Here is a 24801-nt window from a genome sequence, read left to right on the forward strand (position 1 = left end):
AAAACTGAAAGAAAGCACAAAACACTTCCACGGGTGGTATGTATTAGGGTTGTTAGGGATAATTTCTGCGCCCAAGGCTCTTATTAGTAACGAAATACGGTGTGAGCAGCTGAGATTCGTTCTGCAGCCTTCAAAGTGTAAGTCGGAAAGTAACCCCTCCCTTCCCAAAGAAACAGAACCGGACTGGCGGCGCGATTACACCTAAAACAAGTTGCAACCTCATTTCCATGTAGGCTCGCCCCTCTTATCTTAACCACGCCTCTTTATTCCCTAAGCACGTCGTAAGGAAAGGGAATATCGCGAGAACTCTACATTGTCTCTCTTTGACGTTTTCAGCTGTGATCGTCGCTTTTGTTCTCGCGATATTTCCGGGTACGCGGGAGTCCCGGCGACCCGGGCTTCTGTGAAACATGGCGGTAGGCTGGGACCGTAACACAAGGTAAAATACTGAAACCCCGTTGGGTGCTGTTCCCTGGGTTGTTCCAGGGCTGCTCAGGGCGTAAATGCAATTCAGGGAACTGGGAGCCTGTCATGGGCTTGGCTTCCTGTCTTCATTGATCTCTGGAGAGGGGGTCGGACGGAGAAGCCGCTCCACCTCCCCCGGGGGCGTTACTGGCAGGACCCTAGGCAACGATGCTACTGGGAGCTTCCCTTTGCCAGGTCCGGGTGCTTGTGTGCTGTCTTGCAACTCGAAGGAGTTCAGGTGCTTCCTCGATAGCACCTGATTCTGACCCTTTGTTTCTCACAGTGCCCGGTTCCCAGGTGGTTTCTCCAGTCCGCAGGCGAGTAGGATCCCAGTCGGTCGAGTCCCAGTCCTCCCGGATGTCAGACTCCCTACCCCCATTCAGACAAATACCACATTCGTAGCAGCACGTTGCCCTCTTTCTCTTTTTTAAGAATCTTGGCCTCGCCTGGAAGGAGTTTCGCACAGTGCTCCGGAAAATGAGAAAGGGGCAGGGGAGGGCGAGATGCTGAGAGACAGGTTCGACTAGGAAACCCTCCGAAGGCAACGTGTCAACTCGTGGTGGAGAATATAGCCTTGGTTATCTGTAGTATGTAGAGTTGACAGGTCGTTGTTTGAGAAAACATGTTTAAATAACTTTTATATTTTAGTGCCTCCGAGACTTAAAGACAAAGTGACATAATAGCTGTTAAAATGTTGCCAGACTGGTTTTCAGAAGCAATGAAAGTTACAGTTAAAAACAGGTTTTATTCATTTGAAGTTGTAATTTAGTATTTCAGTTAATTGCCTAGCCTGATACATTGGACTCTAGTATACAGCAGTTATAAAGAACGAGCCTGGCTTGTTCACTGAAAAAAGACTTATGGTTATTTACCTAATTTGTTTGTTGATATCTTTAAGTTGTTGTAATTATGCCAGTTCTAGTGGAAAACATGAGGAAAAAAATTCTGATTTTTTGGGAGGGTGGGGGTTGGCGGTGCAGGGATGGATAGAGAGAGGAGGATTTTTTTTTTTTTTTAATGATAGTGAACTTTAGTATACAGTTGCGTGTTATAATGGCTTCCTGGTACAAATCATAAAAATATATCAGGTTTGAAAGATCTCTCAAAGGAAATCAGGCCTAGTCTGGAACAACAGCAGTTAGGGAAACAACAACAACAACCCACACATTTCCTTTCTTCGAGGGTTAATCATTTAAGTGAAAGAAATGGCTATTTTTTTTTTTCTTTACTAGGAGTTACTTTTAGGCAGTCAGTGCCTGCTAAAAATCCTATTTAATAGTTTCCTAATATTTATTATAATTCTGCCTCTTAATGTCATAGTGGTCAAATTATTTAACCTCTCTGTGCCTTAGTGCCTTCATCAGCCAAATGAAATAATGATACCTAACTCATAGGAAGGTTGTGAGGATTGAATGTGTTGAAACATACAAAGCATTTAGAACAATACCTGGCACACAGTAAACACTCAATGCATGTTAGCTCTTGTTATTTTTTATTTTCATTTTCTAACATCTGTAGTTACAAATGTTGCCTTGTTACTTAGTCAAAATGTAGACTGAAGAAGATACTGTCTAAAATAATATCTTTCTGAACCCCAGATTGATTAAACACTCTGATTGGTGTGGTTAATGTGTCCTTAAACTCCCATCATCCAGTTGCTTGTTTTCTTAAATTATTATCCTGTTTTAATGACTAAAGCATAAGTTCTTCCTTTCTATTGCTCTATATAGTCACGTTGTAGTGTGGCTCAGATCTACCCTCTGAGTGCCTTGTTAACCCCCATACTCTTTGCTTTTGAGAACATTCATTCTGTTGTAAATATATTTCATGTGTCCCTGACGTTTTCCTTAATACTTTTTAACTTTAATTTTCTATACTTTTATTGAGAGCTACTATAGTCTAGTTGTTCTTTGAGGAGGATTATACTTGTCCTTGCTTCACATTGCTACTAGGCACTTTTGAGATTATTCTGTTATCACTCTATAGTCTCTCTTAACTTTTAGTCTATCAGTTTATGCCATCCTAACTTTAGGAGGTTATCAACTAACCTCACATACTCTCCCACTTTCCTCAAAGACTTTAACAACTAAATCTCAAATATCCTACAAATCTTTGCTTTTTTTCAGAGAATTAGAAATAGGTATTACATGCCTCATTTTTATCTCTATTAAACACTGTGAGGTAGCCGTTATTTCCTGCTCCCCATCTTTTAAAATAAAATTATAGAAAGAGGATTCTGAGAAGTTGAGGGTCTTTCCACACTTGTCACACAACTAGTAAGTGCCTAGGTAATCAGAGTTTTCTGATTACAAACTCACATTTGTATTGTCTTCCTTGGCTTCCAAGTAAACCTTTCTGTCACTTAGAATGTCATTAGATTTATTTGAATTATGTTGGGGTAAACAAACATAATATTTAACTCTGTTGTGAAAGGTCCAAATTTTAAGGTAAAAATAAGTACAATTGAGGGGGGTGGGGGGTTGCTATCTGGTATTTGTAAAGTAAAGCTAAGCTATCTTATAAAATGTTTTTATTGTAAAGTATTCTAATGCAATATAATCAAGTACTTTAAAATTACAGATAGGATGTAGTTTTACCTTTTATTTCTGATATTCAGCGATGGCCTGAATTATATCACCTATATTAGTTTCCTGGGGCTGCTGTAACAACTTAACCATAAATTGGGAGGCTTAAAACAAAAGAAATTTATTATCTCACAGTTCTGGAGGCTAGAAGTCTGAAATCAAGGTGTCAGCAAGACTTGAAGACTCTAGGAAAGAATCCTTCTTTGACTCTTCCTGGCTTCTGGGAAATCCTTGCTATGCCTGGGTTTGTAGACACATCACTGTAGTCTCTGCCTTTGTCTTCACATGGCATTTTCCCTTGTGTTGCTGTGTGTCTTCACATGGCCTTCTTAAAAGGACACCAGTCATCAGATTTTGGAGCACCCTGATCCAGTATGATCTCATCTTAATTAGTTATATCTGAAAGACCCAAATATTTCCAAATAAGGCCCATTCATAGATACCAGAGGTTGAGACTTCAACATATCTTGTTCAACATGTCAAGTTGTGAGTTGACACAGTTCAGACTGCAACTTGGCCATATGTGTTAACCAATTAAGTTTTTCTCATGTTGCCAAATATATATTAAAAATAGAAGTTAACTCAAAACTTGGGTAGCAGGAAGTAACTTTTGTCTTCATTTTTCTTTGGAGAAGTAATTAAACTTAATTGAACAGACTATAAGAAGTTCATGAATTCTGTATTTTAATTTTGGTAAAGCATCTAATAGTCTCATTATATTCAGATGGATACAGTGATGAAATACAGGCTGTGTGACTCTGCTTACACTGAGTGTTGATAATGTCTGTGTTCCAACCTGAAAGGTAGTCTCTTATGTCTTAGGAAGTTTTTCAAAATACAGTCACCCCTCCATATCTGTGGATTCTGCATCTGTGGACTCAACCAGTTGCAGATTGAAAATATTCAAGAAGGAAAAATTACATACCTACTGAACAAGTATTGTGTCTATATTGAATACTTACAGACTTCTTTCTTTTCATTATTTCCTAAACAGTACAACTGTTTACATAGCATTTACATTATATTAGGTTTTCTAAGTAGTCTAAAGATCATTTAAAGTATACAAGAGGTTATATGCAAAAACTACACCATTTTATGTCAGGGACTTGAGCATCTGAGAATTTTGATATCCAAGGGAGGTCCTGGAACAAATACCCCATGGATACTGAGGGACAACTGTCTTGTCTTAGCTCCAGCTGTTATCAGTGACTTTCTGGAGTTTATTTATGTTTGTTTTGTTTTTTAATATTCAAGACAGTTTAAGGAGAGACATCAAAGAAAACAGACATAGTACTGGAGATTGTCAAGGTATGAATAGCAGCACCAACTAGTGGGCAAAGGAATCTTGTGTAACGGCTTCTAACTAGATTTTGTGGACCAATACAAAAAAATGTATATCTATTTTTTGGGCATGGGGGGTGTGGACAGGGAAATGGGCTAGGTATAAAAACTGACCTAGAATTACATTTTTTAATTTTGCTGAATAAAGACATCCAAAAACAAAACAACCTCTGTTATATCTGTTTTTATTATTTCATAAAGGAAAGGCTGTTTTGACACAAAATGGAAGAAAATAATCTCAGAATAAAGGACACATTTTAAAATGGAATAAATTTAGCTTTAAAAGTTCTTTTCTACATTGTCCATGACTAGAAAATTTTGTCACAGAACAGCAGTGACTTCTGGCAAGCATTGATGATCTGAGGTATTTCCAAACACATTTTTGAAAATGGCTGACCACACTGAGTAGAGAGGCAAATAGAGTGGGAATGGGAGCAATGAAATTGGGTATCTGGTAGGAGTTAAAGGATTTGAGAACACCAGTGAAAATGAAGAGCAGATTTATCTTAAGAAAGAGCTTGAAGGGTAGTTCCTACTCAGGGAGGTAAATGTGTTTTGGATTTTAGAGGTGGAACAGTTTTAAGGGTTGACCTTGCTCATGGGTGGCTTTCCATAGAATTAAGATGGAGATCACAGGAGTAGAAGCGCTGTTAGGCTTACATGGTAAAAAGGTTTTATTGTGAATGAATGCTATAGGATGAATGCCATCGGAGCATGAATTCCAAAGGTTGATAATGGAATGGGAGAGAAGCATATTGAATGATCTGGGTGCTGAAGTCATTAAGCAAATTATGAATATATTCAGACATTAGTGGAATGTAGCAACAAGTACGGAAGTGAGAGTCAGTGTGTACTGTGGTTTGGAGCATAGTTTCAAGTTCTACCACCTGCTATGTAGCCTGGGAAAATTATTTGACAGTTCTGTGCCTCATTTCCTCATCAAAAAGTGGGATTAAAAATAGTATCTGCTTCATAGAGTCATTTACAAGATTAAATGAATTAATATCTAAAGAGCTTCAAATAATACATAGCACAAAACATGAGAGATGGTTGAGAAATATGGTAAAACATGATACTTCTGTAACTTGTGAGTCTCAGAAATGACTAAGGATTGGAATGGAACTGCCGCCAATAGAAAGTCAGGTTTTACAAAGAGAGCAGATAGAGCAATTTCTTTTAGAAAAGCTAGAAGTTATTGGATACCTTGTTTATGCCAGACAGTGACTTTTATAGTAGGTTGGCAAGTATGCAAAGTGGAATGAATTTCTTGGAGGTAGGTTAGTGCTGAGCTTTCAGGAATGGGACTGGTGGAGTAGCTGAGGGGCAAGGTGCTCCATTTTAGAGTGATATCCCCTGGAAAATAGGGGTGGAGGAAGCTAGAGATGGGTAGGGAGCCACATGATACATTCCAACTAGACTTTCGGGGGAGGAGTGTTGAATAGGTTGTATGTATTATTAGGAGATTTGTAAAACTAACTGCATGCCATATCTTTATGCTTATATATAAATTAAAAGCATTTAGAAAGCTCATTGTACAAATATAACATTATATAAACTTTTAGAAATATAATTCACTGTTCTATTCATTTGTTTAACAGTGCTATACTGACTATGTGATGGCCACTGTTCTAGGCCCTGGGACAGGACAACAGGAAAATCCTTCTTGTGGATCTTATTTTTATATATTTACTTACCTAAGTATGACATACTGCTGTGATTTGAAAGATGTGCTACTGTGGTGTTTCTGGGAAAATTTGCTTCCTTCCTTTTCTCAATAAATATTGAATACCTGTTTGCTAGGCATTGGAGATACAAAGATCAAGTTAGACATGGTTCCTGCTCTAACAATCCAGTGGAGGAAACAGAAAAAGAAGCAATTAGAAATAGTGTGATAAAGGTACAACGTTCTAGAAGCAGATAGACTTTGAAGGCCATGGAAAGTTTTTTTGTCCCCCTGCTCGCTCAAGGTAGAGATGAGTAGACTGGGCCTTGAAGAGTAAGTAGGAGTTAGTCAAATGTAGAGATGAGGTAGGGGGAAGGAAAAATATTTCTGGCAGAGAGAATAGCATATTTAAGGAATTGAAAGTGATTTAGTATGGTTGGAACGTAGACTGTGAGTGATTGGGTTTGAAGAGAGGTTAGCAGGACCTGGTTTTTGAAGGGCTTTGTAAAACATGTTAGGATAGAATCCAAGCTCTTAAGTCTAGTGGGAAGGGAAGTTTTACAAAGATTTGAAGGGAAATATGATCAGATTTAGGTATTAAAAAGATAATTTATTATTATAGAGAGAGAATTGTAAGGTTGAAGATTAGTGGTTGTTGAAGCAATGTAGTGATAGATTGTGGCAGTTGGGACTAGGAATGTACTTGCACATAAGGAATTTCTCAGTGGGCCTGAAGAAGAGAAGACAGGCAGATTTAAGAGAAATTTAGAAATAGCTTAAGTCTAAGGATGTAACCCATGTTTCTGGCTTGTGTAGTTGGGCTTATGGTGTTATCATTAAGATAGGAGATACAGGAGGAATGATTTTTACAGGGTGAAGTATTCATTTTTGGACTTGTTGAGTCTGAATTCTGTTTGGAATGTCCAAATGAAAAGGTAACAGAAGGCAAGGGGTTATACATATCTGCAGAGAGATCTGGGCTGAGAATCAACATTTGGGATAAATCAACATGCAGATTGAAATGAAAGGAGTGGGCGATCATTTAGCGAAGATGTGGAGGTTAAGAGGGGGACCTAGTGCAGAATCTTGAGAGAAAGATGAATTTGCACAGTAAGCCAAAGAGAGTCTTCCAGGTAGAATGAAAATTGGGAATGTGATATCACTTAAGTCAAGGTAAGAGAATGTTTCAGGAAGAAAAAGAAGTGATAAGCAGTATATTTTCTCAGAGGTGCAGTTAGAGGTGCACTCAGAGGTGCAGGAGTGTCTGTCAGTTAGTACTAAGGAAGTTAATTACCTTGCTCAGAGTGAATTTAGTTAAGAGGTGAGAGTTGGGTGAGGAAGTAGTCACAGTAGATGAACGGGGACAACTCATTCTTTTAAGTTGGCTGTAGATGTGCTGCCAGAGGTGTATTGTTGGAGTTGGACTTGAGTTTGAGGGAGAGTTCTGTTTTAAAGAGAAGCTTAGCGGGCATGGCATATACATAGCAAACATTCAGAAGCTTAATTTATTGATGGGAATACCAGTTTTATAACTGACATGGGGGTCAGAAACTGTCATCTGTTTTGTCTACGACATCTATTTTTTTCTTTAGAATACTAAGTGCATGAGAAAAAAATTGTGATTCGAAGGCTGCTTTTGTGAGTGTGGAACCAGCAAGGGAAGTTTAGTTGGATGGTTTTAATGGCAGAGGAAATCAACATATTAATGCTTTCAACTCTCCTGTAGAGCAGTAGCTCCCTGCTGGCCTGATAAGTAGCGCTCCTGGTCAGAGGTTCTTTCTTTTAGACAGTATTCATGTTTACTGCCAGTTTTTCATTCTCTGGCCCTTTTTCTTTATGAACGTTCTTTCTTTTGCCTATTCTTTTTATATTAATCCTACCCATTAGATTTCAGACCCAAAGTCTGTCTGCTCTCTTCCAGAGATATTATTTCTCTTACAGTGACTTCTGCAACTGTAGGATTTATTCTATTATGTGTTGATTTTATTAATAAAGCCCTGATTACTGGGAATTCTTTATAATATTACCTATAGTATTATTTATAAATCAGTCATAAAAATTATGTAAATATCTAAGAATTCAGTTATTTGATTGGCTTTATAACATTTTTAGATGTAGATGACATACTGATAAAAAGGGAATAGCAAGCAGCCAATTCTTAAATAATGTTTTGATTATAAAAATAGATAACATGGGAAATCTGAAGGTATATGTAAAGGCAGTTAAAATTCATGATCTACTTTTAACATTTTTGTGTATAGATGTTCAGTTTAGTTTCTTATATATCTTTTCCTGTCTCCCATAAAATTAGGACCCATGTGACCTTCTAGTCTTTTCTTATTGTGTCAGTATCATGACTATTTTCTTATGTCATTAATTTTTTTTTTTTTTTAAATAAAAGAGTTTCAGGCCAGGTGTGGTGGCTCACGCCTATAATCCCAGCACTTTTTTTGAGAGGCCGAGGTGGGTGGAAGGCTTCAGCCCAGGAGTTTGAGATTCAGCCTGGGCAACAAGGTGAAACTCCGTCTCTACAAAAAATACGAAAATTAGCTGGGGGTGGAGGTGCATGCCTATAGTCCCAGCTATTCGGGAGGCTGAGGCTAGGAGGATTGCGTGAGCCAGGGAGGCTGAGGTTGTGGTGAGCTGAGATCACGCCACTGCACTCCAGCCTGGGTGCCAGAGCAAGATCCTGTCTCAAAAAAAAAAAAAAAAAAAGATTTTCAATGGCTACACAGAGATGCATTTCTTCACCTTAATTTGTACATTGGATACCATGGGTTTGTTTCTGTCTTCAGTATTTAAAAATAACACTGTGAGAAATATCCTCATAATCAAATTTTGGTTAAAACCCCAGGTTATTGTCATAGGATACATTCCTCAATGAGCATTTACTTAGAAGAGGAGTGGTCAATATTTCCTCCTCCTCCTCCTCCGTCTTCATTATTATTATTATTATTATTATTATTATTATTTGAGATGGAGTCTCACTCTGTAACCCAGACTGGGGTGCAGTGGCATGATCTTGGCTTACTGCAACCTCCACCTTCCAGGTTCAAGCGATTCTCCTGCCTCAGCCTCCTGGGTAGCTGGGACTACAGGCACGTGCCACCACACCTGGCTAATTTTTTGTATTTTTAGTAGAGACGGGGTTTTGCCATGTTGGCCAGACTGGTCTCTCAAACTCTTGACCTCAGGTGATCCACCTGCCTCGGCCTCCCAAAGTGCTGGGATTACAGGCGTGAGCGACTGTGCCCGGCCTGTATTCTTGTTAGTAATGTATGAGCAGGCCATTTTACTTCACTGTCATTCATTATTTGAAGTGAATGACAGTGTATTATTTTTAAATAGTTTTCAATTTAATAGAAAACATTATCTTAATTTTTATATTTAGACATTATTCATGTGATTGAATTACTTTTCACTTTTTTCTTGCTATTTGATGTGTTTTTGTATTTAAATTGCCTTCCATTAGTAGTTTTTGCCAGGGCATGAATGGGGAAAGGAGTAGTGTCGATAAATACTATGCTTTTTATTTTTAAGGGGGGATGAGAATGTTAAGTTGTTTTAAGGACATTTGTCAGTTATCCTAAATTTAAAGAAACCTTTTTATTTCTTTAAAGGATTCATTTATTCATTAATTTATTTATTCCTTAGCATGACTATATGAAGGAAGAGGAAGGTTTTCCTGAAGATGAGGCGACTGAATCGGAAAAAAACTTTAAGTTTGGTAAAAGAGTTGGATGCCTTTCCGAAGGTTCCTGAGAGCTATGTAGAGACTTCAGCCAGTGGAGGTACAGGTGAGTATCAGTTAACATTAAAAGTTCTGTAGTAAGTACAACTTCTAAGTGATCCAGTCAACAACATACAGAAATGTAGCCACGAGGAAGAATTTATCAATGAATTCTGCAGTAACTTCGTAACTTGTCTGTCTTCATGCCATTCTGTTGGCTCTCATTTTATTCTTATTAATATTCTCTGTAGCCTCCAACTCAGTGCCATCTGTGCCTTTGGAAGTGTTTATTAAAACATTAATACATTAAACCAATGTTACTGCTTTGCTGCCCTTTCCTAAATATGTGACCTTGAGGAAGTTATTCACATCTGTCTGTCTTCGTTTTTTCCATGAAATAGAGTTCATACTAGTATTTACCTCCTAGGGGTACTATACAGTTAATATTTTCATAAAATGCTTAGACCCAGTGCCTGGTACAGATAAAAGTATCCATTAAGTAAAATAAATAATGAAATATATGAGAAAAATGTGTGACTATAACAATATTCAGTATAATTTCTTTCCCCATGAAGAGCTAGTAAAATAATGTATTTCACATAAGGTTGACATTTCATTTTGTAAAATGGGTAATAAGTTGCTTACTATTTCTGATCCACTTGTGATTAAGTTTTGTTAATGAAAATAGTGCAAGTTCTTGCAAAATCTATTTTAAGTATTTTGCCTTAGTATATAATAGATTTTCTTTTTGTCAGATCTTTCACTCAGTTCTGTAAATGAGGTGATATAGTTAGGAGACTGCAAAGTAGAAGAGAGTTTTGTTAGCTACTTAGAGATGTTATTTGAGTTTCTGGCACACAGATTATTGTGGTTTCTCAGGATCTAAGAAATTAGGCTAGCTTTTTGTTTGTTTTAAATTGGGCTTATAGCCCAATTTATATACATTTATATACTATTTATAGACGGATGCATTTTTAATAACGAGGCAACTGTTTTCAAATTTGTACTATAAGGCATGCTTACTTTCATCATTTATCCTATCTGTGACACTGCTTTATATAAGAAATACAAATTTTGTCAACTCTACTTAGTGAGAGATGCCCTTACAATTGGAGAAATAAAATGCTTTCTTAGTAGTGCAAATGTTTATGTTCATATTTGTATATATTAAACCTTAACTTTTGAGCTGTATTAGAAAAAATGCATACTAAACATTTTGAATAAAAACCTTCTATAGTATTCATTCAAATGGAAGTTACATTATTAGGCTTTTTCTTTTGAAAATTTAATCTCACTTAAATTAGTTTCCTGTTCTTTGCTTTTTTTTATTGTTTTAATTCTGTTTTTCTTTTGTTGTTGGATTTCCCAGTTTCTCTAATAGCATTTACAACTATGGCTTTATTAACCATAATGGAATTCTCAGTATATCAAGATACATGGATGAAGTATGAATACGAAGTAGACAAGGATTTTTCTAGGTAATCATTTTTTTTCTTCTTGGAATACCTTTAGATTCAAATTGTTTTAAAAAGAGCATACCTTTTAAAAAAGAAAAAGTCTAACCTTCTAGATTTTGTTTGTTTTAGTTCTGAAGAAATAGTCCTGAAAAATTCTCATTAATTGCATGCATTAAGTGAAACCTTTTAGAATCATTTAAATAGTGGTTGAATTCTAAAACTGAGGTTCTTTGATTTAGCATGCTTTGTTTCAAAAATTTCAAATATTTTTCCTTAGATATGTATATTGTGGAAATTGTTTAATATTTCAAACTGGTTGAAATACCTCACTGATCTGTGTGAGCTGGAAAATAAATTGTCTAAGGATACATTGTATACCCTTATGACTTGATATCTATAAATTATACCTAAGCTAAATGTTTATGTAAATAAGATTACTTTTAAACTTTTGAAAATATAGTACCTTAATTATACACTTTATATCTATTCATTTGTATTATTTGGATTTCTTCAATGGAATGAAGATAATAGGTTTACAATATTAAGATTGCACCAAATAGGAAGACACATTTAGTTTTCAATTACAATCCAGGTTCCCCATTTACATAATTTTAGGGAAGTTGCTAAATCTGTACCTGTATAAGCTTCAGTTTCCTTTTTTGTAAAGTATAGACAGCAATTATAGTATCTTCCTCAAGAGGTTTATGAGAATTAAATTAGTCAGCATTTGTAAATTGCTGTGTAACCTTGGGCAGGTCACACCACTGACTTCTTTTGGACTTCAGTTTCTTCATCTCTAATGTATAATTCGGGATAGTATTGGTTTTCAAAGAATTTGTTGTTGTTTTCAGCACCAATGCAATAGTTCATTTTTTTCCAAATGAAGTCTTATGTATTACATAGTTCGCCACATAAGCATGGTGAGGATATGCAGAAGTTTGTCTACTTGGCCTACTCCTGGTTCCTATCTCCTGAGCCTAAACTCCTGGGTTATTTGGAGCACAGTTTGAACTCTAGATGACTGTAAGACTTTATGAAGGTCTAAAAATCTGTAATTCCTATTTTAAATCAGATGAAAATTATTACACAGAAAAAAGATTTCATAGAAAGCACAGGACTGAATTTAATCGTAGCCAGTCTGTTTTTCACAGTGTTTCATTCTGGTATTCAAAAATTGATTTGATCTAATCATTTGAAAATGAAAGGCCAGGAAAAATTTTAAGCATCAGGTGATTTGCTTTTGGTAGTTTGGTTGCATTATCCTGAGTTACATAGACCTAGTTTCCACCACTTTAATGGTGATGTGATCTTAAGCCAGGTATTTACACTACCCTGAACACCAGTGGTTTACTTGAAAATCTGTGAAGCCATCCATTTATAGCTCTGTGATATAGAATAAAGAAGATAATACTTGTAGGACATCTAGCATCATGCTTAATATATGGTATTTGATAAACAGAGAAGAAAGACAATTCCTAATTCTTGATTTTGAGAGTTTTACATTCTTAAAAGAACATTCTATCAAAAGTTTATGTAAATAGAGGTTAAGAGGTTAAGATTTTTTTCTGAGTTGCTTAGAGTTACTGATTATAGAGTTGCCATTATTAAAGGATACTGTGTTCAAAAGTCAGAAAGGCTTTTGGAATAACGGCAAAATAGAACTTGTACTTTAAAAAGCCTTTGTTTTGGCCATGAGAAATGCAATTCAAGTTCTAATCAACATAATTTATTCTGCTTGAAATCCAAGTTTTTAATAGATCAGTTGATTTATATTTCTCTTGTTTTGCTGATTAATTGGTAGGTACTAATGTTTAATATTTTGTCTTTCAGCAAATTGAGAATTAATATAGATATTACTGTTGCCATGAAGTGTCAATGTAAGTATATCTTCAACTTGCTGAATCCACATGTAGGTTATGGTTCAAACAATTGCCAATCAAAAACCACTGGTTGTACTTTAACTTTATTTTTCCTTTATAATATTTTAAAGTTTTACTGTGGTATTATTTAATAATGCAAATTGTTTTACTCCTCAGCCTATATTCTTCAAGTTTCTTTTCCATACAGAGAAGAGATAAAACTTTCACATTAGTATAATTAAAGTTAGAGGAAATGTTTGTGAATCAGCATTCTAGTTTATGTACATCCTTTCTGTCTTTTTTTGTTTGGAGTACCAGCTTTTATACCCATGTTTCACAGGCATATCCTTGTGTCACTGTTTCAGTTTACCACCCTTTATGTTTACTCTTGCATTTAAAAATACAGATCCAGTTCTTTTAAGTTAATGGTGATAGGTTACCCTTTTCTTTTTTCTTCACTGGACTCACTTGGTTATGCTAGTAGAAGTGGAAAAATGCTAATATGCCAGATAGTGAATGTTTGAATCAATGCTGTTTTCAAAAATAAGGATGCTTTTGCATGAAAAATATTTTATGAGTTACTGCTTAAAAATTACAGACCAAGAACTCAGAGAAAATTTTTACATTTTTAAAAGTATGAAATAATTTTACCCAATTAATTAGAGGTTATTTTCTGTGAGATTCCATCTCAGAATGACCTTGAATCTCTTTTTCTTTTCAATATATTTTTCCTTATGTTAGTGGTTTTAAGAGATAAAAAAATACTTTATATTTAAACTTGTAGTTGGTAATTCTGAATATATGATATTCTGCCTTATTTTGGATGTTTAAATACTATTAAATTTTAGCCTTTTCCAAATAAAATTTCCTGTTTGTTGATTTGTAGCATTGCTTTAAAATTTCTTTTTAATCTCTAAAAATATTTCTTGGAATTAATATTTTGTTCAGCAGCCACTTAGTACTTGTGATTAGGTTCTTGCTGATATTTGCAAAGCTCTTCAATTCAGTAACGCTTATCCTTTTTAATTATCTTTTTTTTTTGCTGGGTAAGAAGTAGAAAAAACATTATTACATTTTGGAATAATCTCCACCAAAGCTATATAAGGCTACTGTTTTAGCTTTTGGACAAATATATAGGAAGTGATTCTACATAGTTGGTGAGGTTTTTTTTTTTTTTTTTGCTTTTGCTTGGTGAGTTTTCTGTTCGTTGTCTTGTTGTCTTAATTTGTTTATGTTGGGGATGGTTTGCCTCCAACCATAGAATGTAAAATTTCTAATTCTTTTTTGTATGCAGATGTTGGAGCGGATGTATTGGATTTAGCAGAAACAATGGTTGCATCTGCAGATGGTCTAGTTTATGAACCAGTAAGTTTGATTCACATGGTTTTTTTGAAATACACGGGTTAAGGAATTGTACCGTTGAAGGCAGTTTTGATAGTTGCTTTTAGTTTTGTCTGAAATAGTTTTTAGTATAATTATTTTATTTCAAAAGTAATCCATATTCTTTGTAATAAATTTAGGGAGAAAAACAGAAAAGTTATGTTATATACCAAAATCTTGAGGTGACCATTATTAACATTTTGGATGTATTTTGGAGGTGTCTAAAGTCTGTTTTATAACCTTTTTTTATATTTTTGTTACTACTTTCCAGTAGTTTCCTTTTCACTTTTCTTCTAGTTTTGAGTTTTTTTCTTTTTCTCTAGTAATTTGGAAACTTTTATGTCCTGTTTGTATTCCACTATTACCAAATTTAAGTATTTAAAATATTTGAACTGTATTTCTCTTACAATCAAGAATAAAGCAGTATCTTTCTAAGAGGAGAAATGTCATGGGCATTACTACTTCCTTCCTCCTTTACGCCTGTATTTCCCTCAGCATGTGAAATGCTGACATTTTCTTATTATCTTCACAGCACAAGTTGAATATAACATCGTTGATTTATCAGAAAATATTGTCACATTTCAGTGGCAGATACAGTGATAATGAGTCATGATCAGAACTAGCCCTGAAGAAGCTTTTGAGAATAAGCATGAGGCCCTCAGCAGCTAAAAGTTGCTCTGTTGGCATGGTGGTACTTAAATTTACACATGCGTTCTTGAGTTCCTTTTCTTAATCATGGACAATTGTGAACCTTTCCTTTAGCAAATTTGCAAAATGAAGAGTGAAGGTGAATGAGGGGGAGTAGAAGTGACTGAATGTATGGGGGTTAAAGGAAAGAAAATGAAGTCCTTGGCCAGTTTTGATTATTGAATTAATTTTAGTTTACAGTTACAAACTTGATATGTGCCTTTGACATATACATTTTAAATAGAAATTTCTACAGAAACAGTAACTTTGTTACTGCCACTCTGACTCTACTTTCTGACCCATTTTCCCACTCAAAAAAATTGATTTTGAAGTAATTTTTTATGAGCTTAGTTACCTTACAGATTCATATATGACAGCATATTACACTATTATCTGCTCGTTTTGATCTAAGTGATTATTATTAGATACTTTAATATTTGTATTACATTTTATACTATCTTAAGAATACTTATTTAATTTTAACTTTGTTTTTTTTTTTAATTTTCTGCCATTCTTACCTTATTTTTGTTTATCATTTTGAAGAGGGACTGTTTTTTCAACTTTTAGTTTAGATTCATGGAGTACATGTGAAGGTTTGTTACCTGAGTATATTGTATAATGCTGAGATTTTCAGGTTATGATTGATCCCATCACCCAGGTACTGGGCATAATAACCAGTAGTTTTTCAACCCTTTTCCTTCTCCCTGCCTCCCCTCTCTAATAGTCCCCACTTTCTGTTGTTGCCATTTTTATGTCTATGAGTACTCAGCGTTTAGCTCCCACTTATAAATGAGAACATATGGTGTATGGTTTTCTGTCCTGCCATTTATTTGCTTAGGATTATTGCCTCCAGCTGCATTCATGTTGCTGCAAAGGATAAAAGTTTCTTCTTTTTTATGGCTGCGTAGTATTCCCTGGTGCATGTATACCACATTTTCTTTATCCCATGTACCATTGATGGGTACCTAGGTTGATTCCATGTATTCGCTATTGTGAATGGTGCTGCAATAAAGATCGGAGTGCATGTGTCTTTTTCATACAATGATTTATTTTCCTTTGAGTATATACCCATTAATGGGATTGCTGGGTTAAATAATATTGTACTTTCTTTGAGAACTCTCCAAACTGCTTTCCACAGTGGCCGAGCTAATTTCCATTTTTACCAGCAGCATATAAGTGTTCGCTTTTCTCCACAGCCTCTCCAACATGGATTTTTTATTTTTTATTGTTTTTGACTCTTTAGTAATAGTCATTCTGACTGGCGTGAGATGGCCTCTCATTGTGGTTTTGATTTGCATTTGTCTTATGATTACTGACATGGAGCATTTCTTCATGTTTGTTGACCACTTGTATATCTTTTGAGAAGTGTATGTTCATGTCCTTTGCCGACTTTTTAATGGGGTTGTTTTTTACATGTTCAATTATTTAAATTCTGTATAGATTCTGGATATTAGACCTTTATCAGATGCATAGTTTGTGAATATTTTCTCCCATTCTGTAGGTTGTCTGTTTACTCTGTTGGTAGTTTTTGTTTTTGTTTTCTGTGCAGAAGCTCTTTAGTTTAATTAGCTCCCACTTTTCAATTTTTGTTTTTGTTGCAATTGCTTGTGGGGACATAGTCATAAATTCTTTCCCAAGAGTGATGCCCACAATGGTGTCTTCTAGGTTTTCTTCTAGGATTCTTATAGTTTAAGGTCATGTAAATCTTTACCCATCTTGAGTTAATTTTTGTATATGGTGAAAGATCTGGGCCCAGTTTCATTCTGCATATGGCTAGCCAGCTCTCCCAGCACCATTTATTGAATAGAGAGTCCTTTCCCCATTGCTTATTTTTGTTGATTTTGTCAAAGATCGAATGGCTGTAGGTGTGCAGCTTTATTTCTGGATTCTCCATTCTGTTGAGGAGGGACTTTTTGAGATTTATTTTACGGCAAGAATGTGTAGGTATGTTTTGTGGATTCTGGATGACTGCCTGTATCTTCTGCTGTTATCTTTTATTACCCATTTTCTCTGTTGCTCTGAACTGGGAAAAATCCCTTTCACATGGGGTTTTCTATCCTATGAAATAAACTTATTTTGTGCTCTTTCTCAATTTGGTTTCATTTGTATGTGGTCTCGTATAAATTCATGAAAGTTTACAACATATGAATATTAATTTAAAATGATTTAAGATGATAATAAAGATTGCATCCTCATTTTTATGTTTCTTTTGGACGCTGAGAATTATTGTTTATGTATTATAATCTTGAATGTATCCTCTAAAAGTCACTTACACTGTTTCTCTAGCATTCTGTTCATATTCTAACTGTTGTTGTCACTCTCTTTTTTTTTTTTTTTTTTTCACATTTATTGAGATGCCTGATTTTATCTTTTTTTTTTCCCCCCTACATCTCTTATCTTTCTAGCTGGATTTTAAGCTCTTGAGAATCATTAATTTCATTCTTTCATCTTTGTAGTTCTCAAAATGTATTGCAAAATGCTTTGCAGGTTTTAGGCAATAGTGATATGTTAGAATTATGCAGTTGGGACAGTATTGTTGACTGTTTTCATTGTAAACAGTTTCTGCCATCTCTTCCAGTAGTTTATGGAGCAGGAAAATTTTATTTAAATTGTTATAATTAAAAGTTGTATCTTAATGAGAAAGTTAAGAACTTCAAAATATTTAATTGTATAGTTTTCATCAGTAATATTTAAAGTGTTTAACAATGCTTTTAGGAAACCATTCCTTTGTCCTAATTTATATAAAAGTGTTAAAGAATTATTATTTTTAATATAAAATTATTAAAAATATCATTTTAACTTAAAAACTTTTCACTCATTATTTTAATATGCACTCTGAATATTAAAAACCTAGCCCTGATAACTTTTCTAGTTTACAAGCCATGATCATACAATATGCTATGATAGTTACTCTTCTGCTATTTCTATTGCATTTAGTTACTGTTTAAAGACAAGAAGAATTTTTAAAAGGTGGGAGAGCAAGAAATCTGATAGAGCTAAATTTGTGTATTTGTTTTTACTTACTATCTGTGATTTTGGGAAGTTTGTAACTTTTTGAGGTCCTGCTTCCTCATGTGCAAAAAGGGAAGAGGAGTAACAAATTCACGAGGTGTTAGGAAGGTTAAGTGAGATAATGAATTAGCATAGGGCCTAGCAAAGTAGTTTCTTTATACCTTTGTGCTAAGTAAACATTGTACAAAGAAGGTTATGGAATTCAAAGGAAAAATCATATAGTTCCCACTGTCAATCGTTTTCTTTATACTTTAGCTGGAGAGTACCTGCAAACAGCCTTATTGGTTTGCTGTGGTGTGTTTTATAGATGTTAGCATTTTCCTTGTGTGCTATAATGTGAAAAAGGTTTGGTAGCATGCTTTAGGCAAATTCCTCAGGAGGTTTAATCAAAGGAAACGTCAGAAAGATTGGGACAATTTAACTTGAAGCATATGGTTGTATAAAACTTAGACATGAGGCTCTCACAGTTACGGGAGAGGCAGGTTCCAGATTGATATAATTAAATTAAAAAGTCACAGAAGTAGAGCTGTGAACTAGGACTAGAAAAGTGGATTTTTTTTTGAAACGGAGTTTCACTTGTGTCCCAGACTGAGTGCACTGGCAAGATCTCTGCTCACTGCAACCTCCACCTCCCAGGTTCAAGCAATTCTCGTGCTTCAGCCTCTTGAGTAGCTGGGATTACAGGTGCCTACCATCGGCTGATTTTTTGTATTTTAGTACAGACAGGGTTTTTTTTGTATTTTAGTAGAGACAGGGTTTCACCATGTTGCCCAGGCTGGTCTTGAACTCCTGAGCTCAGGCAATCCGCCTGTCTTGGCCTCCCAAAGTGCTAGGATTACAGGCGTGAGCCACCATGCCCGGCCGAAAAGTGGATTATTGTTGCAAAATTAAATTGTGGATATAGCTACTATGAGAAGTTTGCATATTTTTCTCTGACTCTATAAGTAGCCAAGTCTGACTTTGATCATGCCTAGATAAAATTTCTTAAGTAGTTCTTTGTTGATCAATGCATTTGGGAATCGCTGTGCTATTTTTAAACTCATTTCAAAAATTGTTGATTTTATTATTGTATTTTACCAGCAAGAATTTGGGCTTTGGATGCTTGAATATAACTCTGTATGTCATTTTCTACCCCAATACTTGCGAATTTCACGCTAGCATCATTTAAATGATTTTAAGCCCTAAGATACCATTTTGTGCATATGATAAATTGTCAACTTGCGTATATTCCTGTAAATGTCGGTAACTGTAACAGGAAAATATTTGTGATTCATACAATTTATTTATGCTATTTTTCAGTAAAGATAGCACATTAAAATTTTAATTTGACTTATAAAGTTGAATGTAAACATGAATACTTGTTTTTAACACTATAAGTTTATGTTTCTTGCTCAAAGAAAAAATTTTTGAATTGTGATGTAAAAGCCAAGAGAATTTGACAATGCTAGTGATTATGTTTTCTTTCATTTCAGACAGTATTTGATCTTTCACCACAGCAGAAAGAGTGGCAGAGGTAATAAGAGAACAAAGTATTGTGGTCTATAGAAATCTAAGTCATATTTTGTCTATTATGAACTATAGATTAACACATTTCTCTAGGGATTTCTTTGGATGAATTTTTAGCAGAATTTGGTATATAATATAATCCTTACAATTTCAAAAACCATCAGATCTTAAGAAAGTCATACATAATCTTTTCTCCGATAAACTTTGATTCATAAGTTTTAGTTTTTATTTAAAATGGTATCAACTATTTACATTTTTTGATTACAAAAGTAATATATGATCATTTTAAAAATTCAATTTGAATAGAAATTATATAAAGCAAGATTGTCCAGACTGCAGCCCCACAGGAAGGCTTTGAATGTAGCTTAACACAAATTTGTAAACTTTTTTTTTTTTTTTTTTGAGACAGAGTCTCACTCTCGCCCAGGCTGGAGTACAGTGGCGCAATGTTGGCTCACTGCAACCCCTGCCTCACAGGTTGAAGCGATTCTCCTGCCTCAGCCTCCTGAGTAGCTGGTGCATACTACAGGCACACACCACCACGCCTAGCTAATTTTTTGTATTTTTAGTGGAGATAGGGTTTCACCATGTTGACTAGGCTGGTCTTGAACTCCTGAACTGAAGTGATCCGCCCATGTCGGCCTCCCAGAGGGCTGGGATTACAGGCATGAGCCACTGTGCCCGGCCACAAATTTGGAAACTTTCTGAAAAAATTAGGAGATTTTTTTGTGATTTTTTTTTTTTTTTAACTGATCAGCTATAGTTAGTGTGTTTTATGTGTGGCCCAAGATAATTCTTCTTACAATGTGGCCCAGGGAAGCCAAAAGATTGGGCACCCAGATACAAAGTAAATGTAAAAGCCCCCTTCTCTTTCTGTAAACTAATGCCACTGACTAGCAGTAATAACCAGTGATAAGTTTCTTGGGTAGCCTTCTAGACAGACATTTTCTGTGTATGTATATAATATGTATATTGTATGTATTTCTGTGTATATATATATATATATATACACACACAAAATTATGATAATTCTTACATATAATCTATATAATATATAGTATATAATTCTATAGTTCCTATATATCATATATAATAGTATATTATATATTTTGTAATATATAAAAGTTTATATGTTCATTATATATTATAATATATCATATTTATATAGTTTCATAATGTGTTATATATAAAAATACAGAAATATATATACAGAAATAAGTTGATTTTTTCCACCTAACATGATATTTTGGATTCATTTCTGTATATATAATGGTCTATTTTATGGGTAGATTGTAGTTTATTTAATTGGATCCTTATTGATGGGTATTTAGATTGCTTTCAGAATTCTAATATTAAAAACAATACTCAAGGAACATTCTTGAACCTAATTCTGTACATGTTTGTGTGTGTGTGTATTTCTAGAAATAGAATTTCTTTCTCTGAGGATACTTAACATTTTGATAGTGCCTATATCCTCCCAAATTATTTCACTTATACTCCAAAGGGCAATATTAGAGTACTTGTTTCTGTACAACCTCACCAACAACAGGAATACCTAGAATTTTTTTAAATGTATGCCAGTTTGATGGGTGAAAATTGATACTATTCTTTTATTAACATTTCTTTATGAATCAATTGACTGTGAGTTTTTTTTTCCTCATTTGTATTTTTTTTGTGAAAATGTTTGCCTATATGCCTATTTTCCTTGGTTAGTTTTCTTATAGGAATTATTTTTAAATTAAATAAAATAGTACTTTGTTATAAGTGTTTCCGTCTCCCACCCCCATATATTGCTTTTTATTTTCTAGGTTATGTCTTGCACTTATAAGGGCTTTATATAGTTTAAGATTATTCCAAAAAATTTTTCTTTACCCATTTTTTTTTTTTTTCCTAGTCCCTAAGTGTATTCCAAGGGTCTTTCTCTTTTAATTTCCAGTTTCACCACTTGAGGGAGTTTTTATATGAAAGTTGAAATTGAATGTGGGTGAACAAAAGCACTGAATATTAGTTGTCTTTGGGCTCTTAGAATTTTTAGTAGAAAGCCATCCACAGATGAAATACTTTACTTTCATCCAGAAACATTAAAGTGAGATTTCTCCTTTCATTTAGAATTTTTTTCAGTGCTCGAAACTAGTAATAAGTGGGAGAAGAGATTGTATTTTTACTATTAAGATGATATACATTTGCCATCATAGTAGTCTTCTGCACACCTTCATGTGTGGAATATAGGCTGGGATATTTATTGGCACAGTGAAGGCAGCAATTTTTTTCATAAACACACACATAATATATACATACATATACACTTATGTATAGTTTGTTGTCATCAAACTCCTTGATCACTGCCATGCTTCAAAAGTTGAACTCTCGAATTACAAGACACACACAAAAAAGTGAAGATTTCCATTTCTGCTGGCATTGAATCCAAAGATTTTAAGTCTTTAAATGTTTGAATCTGAAGATGGGATCTGGCTTCTTGAAGCATCTTAGATTATCACGTTCTGATTCTAAACATTATTGAATAGCTCTTGAATGGCCTAGAGATACCCAAGGTATATATCTTCCTAACTAATGTGCATACCAAAATGTTCTTTACTTCTAGAATTTTCTAAGAGATTTAAATTTTCTCTCAATTGGTGTTCTATAATACTTTCTTAAAATATTTAGGATCACAATTAATCTCTCTTTAACTGTAGATTTCAAACCCTGGACAGAACTTTTCTTGTTTCTACTTTTTATGTCTAGATTTCAGATTTATTTTATTCCAAACTATACAGTATAAATATGACTTGTTATTTTACATAGGCCTGTTATACTAATTTTCTAGATAGATGATGCATAGGTTTTTAATCTTCTGCTTGCACATCTAGAAAGTACTTATTTTATCATTATGGTGGGATGGTAAAGTATTATGAGATTCACATTTGCTTTCTTTTTGTGAGTACCTATGTTTATAACTTTTTTCCAAGTTACATGTATGTATTTTTCTTTTAGAATAGTTAGGCTCATAGCAAAATTGAGCAGAAAGTAGTGTTCCCATATACCCGTCCCCCTACAGGTTCCCCCATTATCAACAACTTGCATCAGATTGGATATAGTTGTTATAATCAGTGAACCTATGTTGACACATCATCATCACCATAGTTTACATTAGAGTTCATTCTTGGTGTTGAACGTACATTCTGTGAGTTCTGACAAATGTATAATGACATGTATCTACCATACTGCCATACAGAATGATTTCACTGCTGTAAAAATTTTCTGTGCTCTGCCTATTTATTCTTCCCTTCCCACTGTGTATAATATTTGTATTTACCAAGTTTGAACTTTACTACAGATGATTTGGAATATTAGTTATTTAAAGAAATAGAATTAAAAGAGATAAAATAGGACTACATCTAATGACAAAATTATTGCTGAAAATTGTAGGAGTTAACATGGCTCAATGGTAGAAGTATTGTAGAGAGAAAAATTTTTATAATGAAAATCAGTTACTTGCGGTATGAGTTTGTACTGAGTAATGTACCCCTTCAAGTCCAAGTCCATTGTGTAGCCCCTTATTTGTCCTACTCTTTGTATCTACAATGTTTCATTCAATGTCTGACAAAGGTAAGAATTTTGTAATTGTGCATGTATGCATCAAAGATGAATTGAGATACTTAAGTGAGAAGCCCTACTTTGGTGGTCCTGACTGCACATCCATTACTGATGGGATCAAACAGGCTTATGGAGCTCAGCTATTAGACCTCTAGCCACCCTGCTTGCTTTCAAGGAAAGGACCAAAGAAAACTTGGTATGTTATTTTAGAATATGAAATCCTATAATAATAAATGTATGGTTTAACTAAGTCAGCTAAACATTGTCATTTTTGAATAAGTGTCACCTCTCTTTGTGTACCTTTCTGTAGTTCTAAATTATTGTTTCTTTCTTATTTAGGATGCTGCAGCTGATTCAGAGTAGGCTACAAGAAGAGCATTCACTTCAAGATGTGATATTTAAAAGTGCTTTTAAAAGTGCATCAACAGCTCTCCCACCAAGGTGAGATCTGTATTTTAAATGTGCAATTCTTTCTTATGAATTTACTTTGACATAGTTAAAACTAAAGTGTTGGTTTAGTTTTCTGAATCTTATTTTTCTTAGGAAGGGAAAATAGAATCATTCTGTACTATAAAGACACCTTTTGCTCTTAAATTTATAGCCTGTGATTTTGATCAGAATTATCACAAATATTTATTTGCATTTAATTTTCTTTTTTATGCGTGGTATACCCCCACATAAAATTATATTTAGGTTTAAGAAAAATTAGTTTCATTTACTATTTTGAGGATATATATATAAGCTTTGGTTAGAAATTTTGTTTTATTTCACGTTTTTGTATTTTAAAGATTAGAGAGCCTGGGCGACAGAGCAAGACTCCGTCTCAAAAAAAAAAAAAAAAAAAAGATTAGAGGCTGGGTGCAGTGGCTCATGTCTGTAATCCCAGCACTTTGGGAGGCCAAGGTGGGCAGATCATTTGAGGTCAGGGGTTCGAGACCAGCCTGACCAACATGGTGACACTCCGTCCCTACTAAAAATACAAAAAAATCAGCCGGGTGTGGTGGGTGCATGTGTGTAGTCCCAGCTACTTGGGAGGCTGAGGCAGGAGAATAGCTTGAACCCAGGAGGCAGAGGTTACAGTGAGCCAAGATTGCACCACTGCACTCCAGCCTGGGTAGCAGAGCAAGACTCTGTCTCAAAAGAAAAAAAAAAAAGATTAGTGGATATTTGGAAATGCTATAGTCATAAACATAATAAAAATATACAAGATTTTACATTTGCTTAAGAAGAAAATGTCACTGTCTCTTTGAATTTAGGTGGCATGCCTTTCCTTTACCTCAATCATATTTCTGTCCTCCCTCCTTCTCCCTGCTACAGTACCAGAAATAAATGAAGAAAATATGTCTTTTTGGACTAATTCTTTTGTTTTAGTCTTCTGTCCCTGGACTTAGTCCTCTGGTTAGAGTTGAAGAACCATGGAATTTCAAATTTATGTAAATGTAATAGGTATTAAATACTTTTTTCCCATTTTATAGATGTATAATTTTTATAAATGTCTAGACTTCAGGAAACTGCTATT

The 24801-nt window shown here is 34.5% G+C and overlaps 1 protein-coding gene across 1 annotated transcript in view; it reads left to right on the top strand.

Moving 5' to 3' along the window:
* Positions 1-315: 315 nt before the first annotated feature.
* ERGIC2 (ERGIC and golgi 2) overlaps positions 316-24801 on the top strand; it is a 42737-nt gene continuing 18251 nt past the window's right edge. The window contains exons 1-7 of the mRNA XM_003265653.4: positions 316-439; positions 9709-9851; positions 11154-11262; positions 13072-13118; positions 14395-14465; positions 19652-19692; positions 23622-23723. Coding sequence (XP_003265701.1) covers positions 9746-9851; positions 11154-11262; positions 13072-13118; positions 14395-14465; positions 19652-19692; positions 23622-23723 — 476 coding nt within the window. The 5' untranslated portion in view covers positions 316-439; positions 9709-9745. The remainder of the gene's footprint in view (positions 440-9708; positions 9852-11153; positions 11263-13071; positions 13119-14394; positions 14466-19651; positions 19693-23621; positions 23724-24801) is intronic.

The sequence above is a fragment of the Nomascus leucogenys genome, chromosome 23, assembly GCF_006542625.1.
Source record: "Nomascus leucogenys isolate Asia chromosome 23, Asia_NLE_v1, whole genome shotgun sequence".
Classification (NCBI taxonomy): Eukaryota; Metazoa; Chordata; class Mammalia; order Primates; family Hylobatidae; genus Nomascus; species Nomascus leucogenys.